The sequence below is a fragment of the Prionailurus viverrinus genome, chromosome C1, assembly GCF_022837055.1.
Source record: "Prionailurus viverrinus isolate Anna chromosome C1, UM_Priviv_1.0, whole genome shotgun sequence".
Taxonomy (NCBI): domain Eukaryota; kingdom Metazoa; phylum Chordata; class Mammalia; order Carnivora; family Felidae; genus Prionailurus; species Prionailurus viverrinus.
The window spans coordinates 183,252,891-183,269,667 of record NC_062568.1 but is presented as its reverse complement, the minus strand read 5'-3'; the positions used below and the strand labels follow the sequence as shown (position 1 = coordinate 183,269,667).

At 58.1% G+C, this 16,777-nt stretch overlaps 1 protein-coding gene across 1 annotated transcript; it reads right to left on the bottom strand.

Moving 5' to 3' along the window:
- COL9A2 (collagen type IX alpha 2 chain) lies at nt 1-14,907 on the bottom strand. Its single transcript, XM_047868890.1, has 32 exons — nt 14,616-14,907; nt 13,969-14,069; nt 12,694-12,729; nt 12,545-12,607; nt 11,467-11,520; nt 11,319-11,354; nt 11,192-11,215; nt 10,816-10,869; nt 10,413-10,466; nt 10,259-10,306; nt 10,017-10,073; nt 9,881-9,934; nt 9,524-9,577; nt 9,138-9,191; nt 8,987-9,040; nt 8,812-8,865; nt 7,167-7,220; nt 6,701-6,754; nt 6,414-6,467; nt 5,420-5,464; nt 5,007-5,060; nt 4,359-4,412; nt 3,992-4,045; nt 3,831-3,902; nt 3,537-3,572; nt 3,393-3,437; nt 3,253-3,285; nt 2,892-3,038; nt 2,607-2,661; nt 2,095-2,283; nt 1,214-1,291; nt 1-761 (listed from the first exon to the last, which is right to left on the bottom strand). Exons 1-32 carry the CDS (start codon nt 14,905-14,907, stop codon nt 562-564), a joined length of 2,313 nt encoding a protein of 770 aa, XP_047724846.1. The 3' UTR covers nt 1-561.
- Nucleotides 14,908-16,777: the final 1,870 nt, after the last annotated feature.

Below are 16,777 nucleotides of genomic sequence, written 5' to 3'. Positions count from 1 at the left end.
AAAGGCCTGGATGGATCTTGGGGAAGGGGTGAGGATGGGAGGGGATAATGCCAGGAAGAGAGGGGAGATGGGTGTTTAAATACTCAGATGGGAGGGAGGCAGGGAGGAAATAGTGGGGCTGGCTTAAGGATGGCCACCTCTGGGGAGTCACCCACCAGCCATCACCCAGCAAGTCTAGGGGAGGAAGATGGGATCAGGGACGGGCAGAGACCTCAGTCCACCTGCCCCAAAGAAGATGGCCCCTGGAAGATGGCACAGATTAAGGAGACATTTGTTTTGGTAACTTCCGAGTCATGCTCCAGGAAGGAAAGCCACCCATCTGCTTTGGAGCTGGGACTTTCGGGTGACACTCGCCCTGTTGGTCTCACCTTTTCATTCCAATGCCCTCCCTTTCCTTCCCCCATATTTTAGAATTTCCTTTTTCTCAGGACTCCTGGGTCCCAGATGGAAGATCCTGGGAAAACTGGCTTCCTGGGCTGAGGGATGGGGTATGTGTCCATCCAGAGGGAACCCAGTCCTTTCCCCCCAGGGTGCCCACCGGGCTCTGTCCCAGCCTCATGCTCATGGCCCTTTGATGGATCCAGGTTCTGTGAGGCGTGCAGAGGCATAGGCCGAGGCTCCAAGGCAGGCCGCAGGCTCACAGAAGCCTGGCAGCCCCATGGGGCCTGGCAGGCCTGGTCGGCCTGCTTCTCCCGGGGCCCCTGGGGATCCCCGAGCTCCATCTTTGCCGTTGATTGCTTGGCCGGGCCGGCCAGGAAGTCCTGTGAAAGGGAGAAGACCGGGACATCAGGGCCGCCTCCTGTCTCGGCTGGCTGTAGGATTCTCAGTCCCGTTTTTCAGGGAAGTGGTGCAGGTGGGATGAGGTCAAGGATGAGGCCAGGAAAAAGGGACTGCCCCAGACGGGTTCTGAGAGAGTCGCATTATCCATTACTCCCACCTCCCAATTAGTGAATCTTCGGAGCAAATGCCTTTTCATTTTCCTACATGAAGCAGATTTTGGTACAAGCCAGGATGTCCTCAGAATCTCAGCTGTCTGGTTCCCAGCCAGACCCCACCCAGCAGCTCCCGGGTGCTCCAAAGGGATGCAAAAGCTGGATGTACGAGAATGAGCTGGCTGAGCAAGAGGCCGCCAGGGCAGACACCCAAGTGTCTGCAGGTCCTGAATCCCAGAGCTGAGGGACAGAACTGCCGCTCGGCAGGGCCAAGGTCTTACCTGGGATCCCCGGGGGCCCAGGCATCCCGGGATGCCCACGTCCCATCTCTCCCCGGTCACCCTTCTCGCCGCGTTTTCCTGCGGAGAAAGAAAGAAGCCTTCACTTTTCACAATTGGAGGATGTTTTTTCTACTTTGGTTGCTATTTCATTTCTATTTCACACACAGCAATTATTCCTGTTTTATGCTAGTTTATAATAGGGGAAAGTTGGAAATGTCTGCAGAACTGGTTAAGTAAGGGAAGGTCCAGACAGGATGGAAGGCTACAGCCAATCAAGTTCATTACAGGAAAGCATCTAATAATAATAATAATAGCTAATATTTACTATGTGCCAACTCTACGTAAATTACCTCCACATGTAATCCTCAGGACAATGCTATGAGGTGGTTGTTATTAACATCCCCCATTTTACAGATGATAAATCTAAGGCCCAGGGAGATTATCAGGTAACTTGTCCAAGGTCTATAAGGAGAAAGTGGCAGAGTCTGGACAGACACCTGTCTTGTGACTCTCAACTTTGCATGCTTTACTACTTTGCTAACTTACCTCCCCGCTTCTAGAGACATGGAAGGATGTCTATGGAGTACCACTAAGCAAATTTATAACAACACCGCCTCCCCCCAAATACCCAAGTTATAAAATAGTACATTCATCTCCATCAATTTTCTACTGAGAAAGCAAGCCCAGGAGTCACATATGACTTCTGGAAAACTTTGCTGAGGGAGTGGGGGAAAGTGTGCCTCATCCGGAGAGGGGGAATGATGAAAGAGAAAACAGGAGGCTGAGCCATCAGACCACACAACCCATAACCCAAATGGGGTCTGGCCTTGGCCAAGTCCATACCTGCCCAGTCCCCACCCCCACCATAGAACAGCACTCACCCTTGGGCCCTGTATTGCCAATCTGACCCACGGCTCCCACGATGCCAGGAACACCCCGAGGGCCAGGGTGCCCGTGGGGTCCCTGCTTGCCTGGGTACCCGGGAGGCCCAGGGGGTCCTGGGGGACCCATCATCCCGACCGCACCCAGGGCCTCCCTCTTGGCACTCACAGCGACCTCTGCCAGTTGCTCTGGAAGGGAGGGAGGGAGAGGAGAGGTCTGTGAGATGGGGGTGGGCTCGGTGAAATGGGAAGGCAGAGCGTCCCCCACGAGCCGGGCCCCTAGGTGTGCAGAGGAGAAAGCCTGGTGTTTAATGTCCCATTCCCCCCGGTTTGCGGAAGTCAGAGATCCAGCGTGGACAGATGTACATAGGTCCCCGGCCTCTTGGAAGCAGAGCTGGAATGAGCACCCAGGCCTGCAGGCCCTCGGGCAGGGCCAAGTGGAGCAGCTCCTGAGGGGTGGCGCCGCGCCGGCTTGGACTGGGAGGAGGAGGGGGTGCCGCCCCCGCCCTCACCTTGCATCATCTTCATCATCACCGCCACGATGTGCTGGTCACTGGCATCTCGGCCCTGCGAGCAGAGAAGGCCTTCCAGGAAGAAGCCCCTGGCCGGCTCCCATTCTCCCACAGAAGTCCGTGCGGCATCGGACAGAAATCCCCCCCGCCGCACCCACCCCCAAGCCGTCCGAGGTGGGGCCTCAGGGAAGCCAGCTGGCTCCGGGGACTCCCAGCCTTTGAGGGGTCAGCCGCGCCCGCAAAGGGATTTCCTACCGGGAGACTCCCGGCTCCTGGGGGACTCACCGCCACGCCCTGTCTCCCCGGCAGTCCCGGCACGCCTCGGTCTCCAGCTAGTCCTCGAGGGCCGGGGGGCCCGGGGTAGCCCTGCACCCCCGGGGCGCCCGCATCCCCGCTGGGGCCCGGGTAGCCGGGTTCTCCGCGGACTCCTTGCTGCCGGGGCGGGGGTGGGGGTGGTGCGGAGCGGAGGTGAGAGTTCGCACGCGCCGGGGAGGGAGAGGGGGAGGGGAGGGGAGAGTGGGGGTGGGAGGAGGAGAGGGTGGACAGGGAGGAGAAGGGGAGGGGAAGGTGCGGGAGGAGAGGGAGGAGGCCGGGACAGCAGCCGTCGCCGGGCAGCGGGGCGCGGCATCGCGGGGGCTGGACTCACCTGTCCCTTGGGCCCCGGCTCGCCAGACTCGCCCTGCAGGCACAGGGAAGCCGGGTCACGGGCGCTGAAGCCCCAGAGCCCGTCCCCCTCCCCCCCCCCCCCCCCCCCCCGCCCCGGCCGCCCCCGCGCGGCCAGCTCACCTTCTCGCCTTTCTCTCCCGGGAGACCGGCCACCCCCCGGTCGCCCTGCAAATTGAGCACAGCGAGTCAGAGCGGCGACGGACCCCCACCCGCCGCCGCCGCCGCCGCCCGGAACGCGGGGGGAGGGGAGACGCTGGTACTCACCACGCCGCCGCGGGGTCCGGTCTTCCCTGGGGAGCCCTGCAGCAAGCGGGCAGTCAGGACTTGGTGAGTTCCCCTCTCCCGGGACGTCTGGGTCCCCCCCCATCCCCGCCCCCCGCAACCCCCGGTCCTGGCCACACCCCTCTGCGGCTCCTCCCTGTCCCCCAGGGCCGCCTGGGACCCGCCGGACATATTTTTCCGCGAAGATCTGGAGGGCTGAGGAAGGACCTAACTGAGCTCCAGCCCCCCCAGGTCCTGAAGCCTCTTGCCCAGGTATTTTCCAGCCCCATTTGGTACCTTGTCTCCCTTGATGCCTGGCAAGCCTTGGGGCCCTGGAATTCCGGGAGGCCCCTGCTCCCCCTTGGGTCCCTGAGGAGAAAAGAACCCAGAGTAGTGTATCAAATGAGGTGTCCAGACATGCTCCCCACTGCCCATCACAGCTGGCCGCCTCCACTAACCTGCCGTCCTTGAGGGCCTGGCTGCCCCACCGGCCCCCTCTCACCCTGGTCACCCTGAAATGGAAAGAGAGGATGACACACAGGCCAATGACACACGGGCCAGAGGATGACACACACCCCCTCCTCGGGCGCCCCCTCCAGACCCCAGACCCTGCTGGTCAGGATGCCCTCCATTCCTCCACACCAGCACTGAGGTCCTTTGCTCCACTTTACAGACCAGCAAACTGGGGCCCTTGCCGGGAAGGCCTCACAAGGCTGGGCAGGACTAGGCAGGTGCTGGAGCCGTGGATAGGACCCAGATCCTGGGTCCAGTGGTGCCAGCTGCTGCAAAGGCCCCCAGGGAGGGACCACTGTGCCAGGCACTTACCTTCTGCCCCATGATGCCTCGGGGTCCGATTTCTCCTTGAGGTCCTGGCTCTCCCTGGGGGACAGAAACTGGGAGTGAGGCAATGGGCCTGGTGCATCCCTCCCTTCCACGGCTGGCTAACCCCTACCCTCCCTGGGTCTCAGCTAATTCACTTCATCATTTATCCCCTGTTCTTTGGGTCCCTGTCCTTTTCCTTCAATAGGACCCCACATAGTTGTAGTCAGTCATCATGTGATCATTTATTTAATATCTGCCTTTTCCACTAAACTGTAAACTCCGAGTATGAGACTATCTCAGCATCTAACACAGTTGCAGGTATTTGGTGAATGTTTATGGAATGAATGAATGAATGACTCTGCTGGATTCTTAGCCCCAGTCAACTTGGCCATCTGAGGATGTCATACCCATATAGAACAGAACCAATCCCGCCATCACCACACTGTACATAGAGGAACAAGGACCCAGAGTGGAAAAGGGGTGTCTCCCTGGGTCAGTGGGTCAGTGGTATAGCCCAGACTGGCATTCAGGCTCCCCTAAACTAGGGCTTCACCCCACACTCTCACCCAGGCTGCATATGCTGAGTGCAGGGTCTTCAGGCCTGGGAGGGGGACTAATGCAAGAGCCCTGTGTCAGGGAAGGGACTCTTACCTCCTTCCCAGGAGGACCAGAGAATCCAGGGAGGCCCTGCTGGCCTGGCTCCCCCTGCAGGAAAACAGTTTTCAGGTCAGTCTGGGGGGTCTAGTCAAGCTCTTGATCTTGCAGAAGCCTGATGAACCCTAAACAGAATCTAGAACCAAATGAGTTGGGAAAAAGGTGTTCTTGGTCAGGTCTTTTGGAGTCCATTTATTTTCCTGTTTGTTTCTCCTCTGGTTGGGAGCCATGCCATCCTGTTTCCACAGAGGGCTAGGGGGGAGCGGCAGGAAGGAGGTGCTTGGGCACTGTTGTTGAGCCTGGGGTGAGGCCTGGGCCTTAGGGTCTTTTAGCCATGCCCCTGGACCCTGCCCCCCAGGCTCCCTTGCTCAGATGAAGCCAATCCTGTCCCCAGCTTGAGGTCACCTTACCTTGTCTCCAGGGCCTCCTTTTGTCCCAGGCTGGCCCGGCACACCCTGGAGAAAGATGACATCAGTTTCTATCCTGGCACTGGGGAGCCCCAGGCACCTCCCATCCCCATTCCAGATCCCCTCCCTTCCTCAGCCCTGGCTTGTGGGAGCTGAACAACAGAAGGCCCAGCCATGGCATCACAAAGTTGACTGTACCCTGAGCCCTGGTGGGAGAGGATGGGGGTACAGAGGGGCCTATAGTCTATGGGGAGAAGAGAAGCACCCTGTGTTCTCAGGCACATGTAAATGCCTACAGGAACACAATCGGCACACAGGCATGTTATCAGGCTTTGGCCTCAGCACCTCCAGCAGGGAGGCAGGGGGCGTCCCATGGACTGGGCTTCCAGAAGGTGTGCGATGGAGGTGGCCCTGAATGGTGAGAAGGCACAGAGAGGTAGGGAAGGGCATTCCAAGCAGAAGCACCTGCAAAGGCCTGAAGGTGTAGGGGTAGAAGAGGCAAGGCAGGGTTCCCTGAGAAAGGAGAGGACACGGAGGGGCCGTGGCTGGTGAGGATGGAAGGGTATGGTGGGGTCAGATTATGGTGGCCTTGAATGCTAAAGTGAGCTGTGAGGACAAGCCTTGCAGCTGTCCTGTTCACAATTTTCTCTGCCTCTCAGTGCACCCTGGGGACTCAGTAACCATGTCGTGAATGACTGGATGGAATGACTTTCCTGGAGGCAGTGAGGGCCATGAAAAGTGCCTTAGTGGGAAATAACCAACATGGAGAATTGGAATGATCAAAGAGAAGGCTAGAGCAACTGTCCAAATGATGAGGCCTAAGCCAGGCCAGGGGCCACAGAGGTGGTGATGAGGTCTGGGCTGGGTGGGAACAAGGACTGGGTGTGTGGATTTCCACATCATCAACCACTCATGCCACCATGGGGAAGTGGGCAACACTGAGCAGGAGAAGCAATTTGCCCCTGGGGCCGCCCCTGGGACTCCACCCCGTACTCACCGCTAGGCCCTGGTGGCCTTGGTTTCCTGGCCGCCCTGCCTGTCCTGCACTGCCCTGGGAGAGACAGAGAACCAGAGGCACAAGTGAAAGCTCCAGCTAGAGGGTCCATGGCTTCTGCCCCCGTGCAAGTAAGGAAACTGAGGCCCAGAGGCAAGCAGGGATGCATCAGTCGCACACTTGAGGATCCCAGGCTCCTACGCCTCCAGGATCAGTGTGATGAGACTCAGGGCCTGAGCTGGGAGGAACCCTGACCACTCCCCATCTCTACCGGCAATCCCCACTCATACCTTCATGCCAGGTGTGCCTGGGGTCCCATCCTTGCCGTCGATGCCTGGGGGGCCCTGCTCAGAAGGAAAGTGGGGAGATGCCTGGGGTCAGGCCACCCACCCATGTCCCTCTGTGACAGCTGCAGTCAGTGTGTAGGTAGGAAATGGGTCTGGTTATCTCAGGAACCCCCACCAGTCAACTGAGTTGGGGGGGGCAGAAATGGGAAGAGGATTTGGGGGGATGGGCCACCGTCCTTCCTCAGTGGATGACAAGTGTCCCAGATTGCTGCAAGCTTCCCCAAACCTCTGCTACATCACCACCCCATTTACAGGTGAAAGAACTAAGGCACAGAAAGAGGGCCTCTCCCAAGGTCACAGAGCCAACCCGCCAGCAACAGAGCTCAATACAGAATCTCAGGCTCCTCGTCCTCTGAAGCTTGGACAGAGTTGACCCCGCTCTCTGTCTGGGTAAGCCTGGGCCACTTACGGTTGCTCCCTTCGGGCCTGTTATTCCCTGGGGTCCTCGAACACCTTGGCTGCCCTGCAAAGTAGATAGAAATGAGGTCACCTTCGAGATGCTGAACCCCTGTCGGGCTGATCAGAGAGGGGAGCACTGAGAACAGGGACCTCCAGCTCTCAGGGTCCCTCTTGGCACAGGCCACATTGTGCAGGGGCTGGAGAAGAGGGGCCTGAGGCCCAGAGGGGAGGGAGTAGAGGTCAGCGCCAAGCTGATGGGACTGGGCTGGGCTGGGTTGGGCAAGTGCAGGGATAGGAACCAGCACTCACTGAGACCTCACCTGGGCTCTGAGCTCCACTTATATGAAGGAACACAACCAAATACAATGTGTGGACTTTGGGTCTTGATTTGAACAAGAACCCTGAAGAGACATTTTTGAGACAATTGGGAAACACTGAACATAGACTGATATTAAGGAATAACTGATATTTGCTGATATTAAGGAATAATTGATAATCTTGTTGGTATGAAAGTGAATGATATGTGAGAAAAAGCCCTTATTTTCAAGATATACAGACAGAAGTATTTAGGAGTGAAATGACATGATGTTGAGGCAAAGATTTGCTTGAAAATATCAACAACAGGGGCACCTGGGTGGCTCAGTCAGTTGGGTGCCCGGTTCTTGGTTTTGGCTCAGGTCATGATCTCACAGTTCGTGGGATCGAGCCCCATGTCAGGCTCTGCTCTGAGCATGAAGCCTGCTTGGGATTCTCTCTCTCTCCGCCTCTCTCTGCCCCTCCCCCACTAGAGCTATCTCTCTCTCCCTCTCTCTCTCTCTCAAAGTAAATAATATTTTTTTTTAAAAAAGGAAGAATATAAAATATCAGCAACAAAGTGGTGGATTGAATAGGGCAAAGTGTCAATTTGGGGAGACAGGTATATAGAAATTCAGCATATAATTCTCTCTACTTTTATATGTGTTTAAAAACTTAACATAAAAACCTTTTAAGAAAGTTTAGTTACTGCTCAGTTTTTCTATAAACTCAGAACTGCTCAAAAGCAATAGTCTATTAATTTTTTTAAAAAGTTAAGAGAACTGGGATGTAGACCAAATCCCATTAGCCCCATGGCTGATTTGCTGGAATTTCATTGTCTGGCCACAGCGAGCGTGGGACTGGATCCTATGCCTTCTCCCAAATTGAATGTGATCAGCACAGGCTGGGCTTGCAGGAGTGGGGGCTGGTGGGGTGCCTGGGCTCCCAGCACAGAGGCTCCCGCCCCGCACGGATCACTCACCTGCACAGACACACAGGGTAATGCACACACACATGCACACACTTGCAGACACACAAAGTACAGAAGCAGAGTAACTCACGCACACACCCCCATGCATTTGCACAGACACTCAGAGTAACACACACACGCGCACCTGCAAAGACACACACAAAGCAACACATTCGTGCACACCCATACAAACACAGAGTGATGCACGCACACACAACCATGCATCCGCATGGAAAGAGTAACACACACACACACACTCGTATAGACGCACAGAGTAATGCACACACACACACACACACACACACACACACACAGTTGCACACGAGCCGTGGGTGGCCCCCCCAGTACTCTCCAGGGACCCTGGCTGGACAAAGGGTGGCTGAGGACTCACCACATCGCCCTTCTCCCCGGCTCGGCCTGGCGGCCCCCGTGGACCTTCCTCACCCTGGCAAGAAGGACAAACAGGCATCCAGATCACATGGGCTCAGCGGGGGCCCCACTCCCTTTGCAGCCCCAGGAGCTCCAGCCTGGAGGAGGTATGTGTGCAGGAGCAAGAGGACACTTACTGGTGACCCAGCAGCACCAATGGAGCCCACCATGCCTTTGTACCCACGAGGACCCTGGGGAGAGAAAAGAGTTACAGTCAGTTCTGGCTGGACCCCAGAGGCCAGGGGGCTGTTCATGACAGCTCTTGCAGGACACCCCCGACTTACTTACCGTCTCTCCTTTGGGTCCCTCCATGCCTGGGTAGCCCCTGATGCCCTGGGGACCCTGTCAAGACACAAGAATGACAGCAATGGCTCCTCTGAGGCGGGCAGCATAGTCCCTTTCTCAGAGAGGGGACACTGAAGCTCAGAGATGGGGAGGGACTCACCAGGGTCACTCAAGGGGACAGAGGCAAAACCTGGGCCTCAGCTGAGTCTTCTGGCTGACAGCATTGGTGCCTGTCCCCCAATTTCTGACAGTCAGCCTCCCTCTCTCCACCCAGAGATGTGCCAACTGGACACAGGTGTTTCTTTTACAGGTTAAAGGCCAGAGCAAGGGAATGGCGCCACTAAGATCCCTTAGGATGAGAGGGGGGTCCCAGGAGGAGCATTTCTTACCGGTGGTCCAGGGATGCCTTGCTCTCCAGAGGCACCCACGTCTCCCTTGGGACCCTGTGGGGCAGGAATGAGTGATCAGACAGGCAGGCAGATCGAGAGAAAAACATACAGACATCCAAAGATACCGTCCCTTTCCCAGAAAAAGCAGACAGGAAGGACCCTAGAACCCGTGGGAAAAGGGAGACCCAGCAAAGAGAAGGTACTTGTCCAGAGACACGCTGACCTGGAATATAGGCCTCTTGCTTCTCAGCTCAGTGCCCAGAGACCCACAGGGGAAGGAGAAGGGATGAAGAAGGGGCGGTCCCTGTAAGACCCTCTTCACACACACCTCTGTAGCCCTCTGTTCCTCATACTCACGGGCCTCCCCTGGCGGCCAGAATCTCCCAGAACCCCGCGTTTGCCAGGATGCCCCTGAAGGGAAGGAGGGAACTCAGTGTGAGGTCGCCTCCCAACCACCTGCTCTGCCCTCCAAGGACTTGGGCCAGTAGCTCACCTTCACTCCCTGCAGCCCTGGGGGGCCTTTCACACCCGCCGGACAGTTGGTTGGACACTGGAAAGAAAATCCCGCCAGGTTCTGTGGTCACCGGCCTGCCCTGTCTTGCCAACTCCCAGACCCTCCTCTCACCCCACTTGGATGAACCTCCGTGGGGCAGCCCCTCGCCATCCCACTGACTCTACCTCCAAAGCCGACCCACCCCTTCCCCACATTAGACCTGCCCCAGGGCCTCCTCTCACCAAGAAATCCGCACTGCCTTCCAGACCCTGGATGGTTCCTGGGCGGCCCTGAGAGCAGATATATGGAGATGAAGCCTGACCTGAGCCTTTCCCACCTCAGGCTTGTGCCAAAGACCCTCATCCTTCCCCATGTGGGAAGTCTGGGGACACTTACCGGTTTGCCAGGTGGCCCCGGGGGCCCTGGTGGCCCCTCTGGTCCAGGATCCCCCTGGAAACAAGATGGGCCAAGATCATACTCCTGTCCGGCTCTTCCAGGGTCACTCTGCCCCCTCCTCCAGTCCCCGATACTGTCCTGTCCACCCTGTCCTCCAGGTCACCTTCTGAGATCTGAGATCTTGGGGAGATAAGAGGCCTAATTGCAGGGAGTGGCCCCAGCCCTTGGCTTTCCTGAACCACCTACAGCAAGGTGGGCTCAGCGGGAGAGGCTTCTGCCCCAGACCTGAAGGAGTTCCTGTTGGCCAGAAGCAGGCCCAGGAGCTGCTGGAGAGACTCCAGCTTGCCAGCTTGGAGGTTAGAGGGCAGGAGGCAGAGTGAGCAGTGGGGTGGCTGGGGCTCACCTTGGGGCCTGTGATTCCAATCTCACCAGGGAGGCCAACAGGTCCAGGTGGTCCCTAGGAGGAAAGCTGTCACTGGCTAGGATGCCTTGGAGGTTTAGCCCACCCTGATACCAAGGTAGGGATAGGCACCTAGAAGCCCCTTCTCCACTTTTACTTTGGAACCAAGCCCAGAGAGACTGACAACTTAGGGCTTTAAGGGCCATAGAATCCCAGAGGCAGCAGGTAGGCCCAGAGTGAGCTGGCCCAGAGTTCTCTGGGAAGTCTGCCTGTTCTGGACACCATCACAGGATGCTGGCCCCTCCCCTTGATGGCCTGTCTTTCTGTATCCTCCTTCCCCAAGAGTCCCAGGGACCCTATCCCATCCAGAAGGACTTACAGGAGGTCCAGCAAAGCCAGGGCCCTGGAACAGAAGGAAAGGAAATTGGGTTCATGGCTCCTTCTGCAAGTCCCCCCCCTCTACCCACAAAGGGTCCCTTGAAGCCCTTGCAGGTTATTATACTCACTGGCAGGCCAGGGGGACCTGGGAGGCCGGGCTGGCCCTGCAAGAGCAAGGGGAGAGGTTCAGAGGCTGGGGTCTCCTAGGTCTCTGCTCCTCTCTACCACAGCCCCGTCCTTGAATGGCCCAAGCTGAGTCCCCAGAAGGCCACTTACCTTGACTCCAGGGATCCCCATGGGGCCAGGCTCCCCCTTGGCTCCAGTTAGACCCTGGGGAAGAAACAGAAGGTCGATCAGTGAAGGGCAAACTTGTTCCCTGAACCACAGGAGAGGGCAGGGCCTGAAGTCTTTCCTGGGCAGGCCCCAGCTGCTTCCCACCCCACTCCATGAAGGTCAAGTGACTGCAACACTGCTTTCCCCTCCCCCAGTGCTCACAGCAACCCTGGGAGACAGGAAGGCAGAAGGATTACTCTTTTATGAAAGATGAGAAACCAAGGCCCCAAGATTTGTCTGCACAGGCCTCACACCTCCCAGCTGAGGAGCCTAGAAGACCTACATGTAGGTCTGGATTGGCCATTTTCTTGACGGCTGTCTGCCCTTGGCAACTTTTTCCAAGCCTTAGTGTTCACATCTCCAAAATGGGTTAATCATGTTTACCTCTCTGGATGGATGTGAGAACCAATATGCCAGTGGAAGGCAGTGTGCTTCTTAATCTTTGCAGGTTGTGGAAAATTTGGAGGGGTCCTGGTGGCTGTTCATAGCCATGATGACCCTCTTGAGCCAACAGGGCAAAGGCAACTCATGGGACCTCTTTCTCCTCCCATCTTTTAGTGACTGACCCAGGTGTATTCCTTAATCAGATGACTGTCTCAGTGGTTCTGGCTGTGTCCAGGAGCCTGTGACCTTGGGGCTCCTGGGAATTCTGTGGTATCAACGAATAATATTCCTCTCCTGCATTGCTCCTGGGGCCGCGAGGGGTAGTAGGGAAGGGAATAGGGAAGGAAAGGACAGCTCCATGCACGGTGTTCAATCTGCTACTTGGAGGCTGGAAATGTGAGACTAAATCCTGGCTGCTACAGATGAACAGAACCCCTGTTTGGACCCCCATGTGCCTGTGATTCATGCTCCTGGGGTGGCTGTGAGGTGACGAGTCATATGGAAGTGAAGGGAACTCAGCTATAGTCTCCACCTTGCTGCCCTGCTCTGAACAGAAGAGAGAGAAGATGCCAGAATTGGACTCTGGAAGTCAGTGAGTGGAGCCCTAACTGGCTTTACCAGACACTCAGGTACTCACATCAATCCCAGGTTTCCCGTCTGGCCCATCTGGCCCCGCTTTGCCAGGTTCTCCCTTAGGTCCCTTAACAACAGAGGTGGGGCAAATATTAGCCAGAGGAGGGCAAGAACTAGAAAGGTCAAAGGTCAAAGAGGAAAAAAAGCACTCACCGGAGGCCCAGCTTTCCCAGGGGGCCCCTTGTCACCCTGTAAGATAGGAGATGGTTAGACAGCACCCTGTGGCTCATGCTACCCCAAATGGGCAGCCCTGGCTGGCTGGCCCCACATCCCCTCTCCTCACTTTCTTCTCTTCTGTCCTGCATCCCCTCAGCCTTGCTTTTTTTTTTTTTTTTTTTTTGAAAATAGCTCCCTTTCCCTCAAAAAAAAAATCATAGATGGATTGAGACCAACCCCAGCCAGGTTGGAGAGGTGCTGTTAACGTGCAAGCGGGTTATAGACACACAGAGGTTGGTAAGGTGCCAGTTAGAAGACCCGCAGATAAGGTTGTGGGCTCCAAGTTACCTCAGAGAGTGGGTGTCTCTTGGATTTGGGCAAGTGTGGGAGAAACTGGGACTTTCAGAAAAACATGAAAGGGAGGTGAACTGGGTGGGGAGCAGCTCTTTTCTGGATTGGGGTCAGGGAAAGAAGAGACTGGGGCAAGAGCAAGGACCAAGACGGCCTATGAAGAGGGTCGATTCAATCTGTTCCTAAGGCAGAAAGGATCTCCTTCCCCGGTGACAAAGGACCCATGGTGGAGGACAGCCAGGGCCTGTGGAGTTATATGCAGGCCGAGAGGACTTCAGGCAGTTCAGGGCCTGCAGCCGCCAGAGAGTCTGGCAGGGACCCAGCGCCCAGTGTTTGGAGGGTGGGGGCGCCAGGTTGAATAGAAGTCTGTCCAGATGGGTAAACATGGAGCTGACCTCCTGGGGGAGCCTCCTGAATGAGGCATTTAACCCTCACCATGCTAGGGAGAGCAGGAAACAAACCCTGCTGATTCTAAATCGGGAGGAAAATGCAAAGGAAGAGACAGGAGTCTGGTTCAGCTGGTCAGCGGTCTGACCAAGGCTCCCAAGCCACCCTGAAGAAGAATGCAGACGTGCCAGGGGGCAGGGCAAGGCGTCTCCCACCCCCACCCACCCCCCCAAAAAAAGGGAGAGTAGGGGTGGGGGATAAGGAATCGCTTTGAGCTGCGGCCGGCAGACGGAACAGCAGCTCCTTGTCCGCCGGCGGCTATAACGGGCTTTGCATCTCAGCGCTAGTTTTGAGGTTTCCCAGAACAAACGAGCTCCTTGTGGCGCAGGCCGGCGCCGCTTACTGACAACAGGGGGCGCTGCATCTCCAGGCACCCACCCCACCGCCGCCGCCGCTCACAAAGTTCGCCTTTGTCCGCGGCCTCCCCCCCACTCCGCCCCCCCCCCCAACCCGCCGCCCAGGTTGGAGACTTACGTCGATGCCGTCAGATCCAGGCACTCCCGGCGGCCCTGGGGGGCCCGGGGGCCCAGGTTCTCCGGGCGGACCTCTCTGAAAACACACAGAGGCGTGCAGCCCTCAGATTGTGCAGGGAGCCGGGCGTCCCAGCGGCGAGCCTCCCCGGGAAACGCAAGCGCCCTTGCGTTTATTGAGAACCTAGTGTGCACCGCACTGTGTACCACCACATGTACCGTCTTTTGGAACGCTTAGAACTGTCAGGCGGATACTATTACGAGCCCCAGTTTGCAGTTGAGGAAGCAGGCTCAGAAGGATTATGAATGATCACAGAGAGTAAGCGGTGGAGCTGGGGCCGCCGGTCTCCTTCCACCGGACCGCGCTGCCCTTGGGCTGTCGCGGTGGGGAAGAGATGGAGATGCCGACGGCGCAAGTGAATCACAGATGGTAGGCGAGGCGGTGCCCAGCAGACTGCTGGCTCCAGTGAACGGTTGCTCGTATTATTCTTTTTAGATGAACAACAGGTATACATGGTGAGTAGGTACCCCTCCCTCTCGCTCGAAAGGAAAGTGGGGGAGGCGCAAGGAGAGGGGGCGTAGGGAAGGGAGGCCCGTTCTCCCTTCCTCTCAGAGCAACCCTCTCCCAGAGCCGTTCCTCCCTCGGGTTGCCCTCGTTTGGGGGCCAGCCCCGACCCAGGCAGGGGTCGCGCGCCTGCCTGGTGCCCGCGCCCTCCCCTGGCCGAGAAGTGCCAGGCTGGTGCCCGGGCCCGGCCCCATCGAGCCCCTGTCCCGTTAGGCCCCCAGCACCCCCACCCCCGGCGGCCCTCCGCAGCGCGACGGGGGCGCGGGAGTGGGAGCCGGGCCGAGGGGCAGCGGCCGGCCCGAGCGGCGTCTGGCTGGAGCCGGGGCCCCCGGGGAGGAGGCGGGGCGGAGGCTCCGGAGCCCTGTGAATGGGCACCATTGTCTCCCCCGCCACCTGGGCTCTCGGGGCTGCCAGGACCGGGCGCCAGCTCCTGGCCACGCTGCCGGTCCCAGGCTGGGCCGAGCGTCCCCCGACAGGGTCCCTCTGGCTCCCCGGCTCGTCCGCCTCCCTTCGCGGCGCCTGGACGCGCCCCCGTGCGCACCCACCGAGGGGACGCGGGCCACGGGGCCGTACGAACCCAAGGGGGGCGTCAGGGGGCGCCAGGGGGCGCCAGGGTAGCGGGCAGACAGGCCGAGCCCTTCACCAGCCTCCTGGGTCCCGCACCCCGGACCCCCCCACCCCGCACCCTGGCCCCGGCGTGGCGGCGGCCGCGGGACTTACGATCTGCGCCAGGGCGAGCACGAGCACCTGGAGGAGCACCAGGAGGCTGCGGGGGGCGGCCGCGGCGGCCATGGCGAGCGGCGGGGTCGCGGAGGACGGGTGCCCGGGTCCACGCTCGCACCGGCCCGCAGAGGCTCCGGGCGCGGCGGCGTTGGCTGCTCTCGGACGGGCCGGGCCGGGCCGCCTGGATATGCGGCGGGGCGGGGCGGGGACCCGCGGGGTCTGTCACCTGAGAGGGCCGGGGGAGGGAGGCCGGCGCCCTGCGCCCAGCTCCGCCCCGCTCCGTCCGGCAGCCAGTGCCCACCCTCTGCCCTCCGAGGAGCGGCCGGGGTGCAGGACTGAGACCGTCGTCCCATTTCTCCGGGAGGCCGTCCGAGGTCCCCCTCCAGCCTGACCTTCAAGGCCCAGCACCTTTCCCCGGACCCGCAGCCCGCGCCCCATCGCTGGCCGGGTGGTCAGCCACTTCTGCCTGCGAGCCCTGGCCTGGGTCCTTCGTCTCTCCTCCAGGGCCCGGGCCCAGAGTGAGTTTTAGGTTCTGCAGATCCTGTCTGTAACATAGGCACCACTTTGTTCAACTTCACACACAGTCAGGCCTCTTCTCTATGAGAACCTACCAAAGCCCTTCCTGGATCAGCCATCCCGTGAATACCCCCGTCCACCTTTTCCTTCTTGCTTCCCTCCCCCCTCCCCCAACTCTGTAATGGAGTTGACTGTGCGTCACCTCCAAACTCCTTCATTTCCCTCTCATCTCCCTGCTTCCGCCCCAGCAGGGAGATACGTCTCTTGGAGGTCACCAGTGGGGCCCAGCCCCTCTTTAGTAACCCTCTCTCCGCCCAGGAGGCTGTTGGCTCCTGGAGCTGCCTTTGGCCATTCTCTCCTTGAAGCTTCCACCGTCCAGCCCTCCTTCTTCTATTGCCTTTTCTTCACTGCAGCTTTATCTTTAAGCACCACAGTCTCTAGCTCTGGGCCTTCTTTCTCATTCGGGGTGATCTCCTCCACCTTCATGGAAACAGCCACCACCTTATTTACCAGTTTCCAAAGCCTACTTACCCAGCATCACCTCTCTCCCAGTCTTAGCTTCCTTTCCATTCACTTAAGTAATATTGGTAGGGTGATTTGGAATCAGACTGTCACTAGCCATGACCACAGGCACCTGACACTATATGATGTCTCAGTTGCCTCATCTGTAAAAGGGGATGATGATAGTCCCTGTCTTACAGGGTGTTTGTGAAGATTGGATGAGATGATGTATATGAGGTACTTAACCTAGCAGACATGCATACTAGGTGCTTGATACGTTTTGGCTTTTATTGTGATTTATGGAGGGCACTTTCTTTACCATCCTGTACCCACTATGAGGGAGAGGACCACAAGATCAGCTAAAATAGTCAACTCTCTGGAACTTAGGAAAGTCCAACCCCATGGGGCACGTGGGCAAAGGGCCCTGAGCTTTGAGACGTGTTCCTGGAGCTTAGTTTGGGAGAGAAGGCTTGAGAGAATTTAATTGATCTGCCTAACAGAGTGGGAA

Bases quoted from the DNA above. Each gene is read 5' to 3' on its own strand.
- COL9A2 (XM_047868890.1), bottom strand. From the start codon at position 14,907: ATGGTGCCCATTCACAGGGCTCCGGAGCCTCCGCCCCGCCTCCTCCCC. The intron at 11,355-11,466 runs GTAAGTGGCCTT...TTGCTCTTGCAG, and splicing joins TGGGGATCCCTGGAGTCAAG to GGCCAGCCCGGCCTCCCAGG. The intron at 7,221-8,811 runs GTGAGTCCTCAG...TCTACTTTGCAG, and splicing joins CCGGGGAGAAGGGCGATGTG to GGCAGCCAAGGTGTTCGAGG.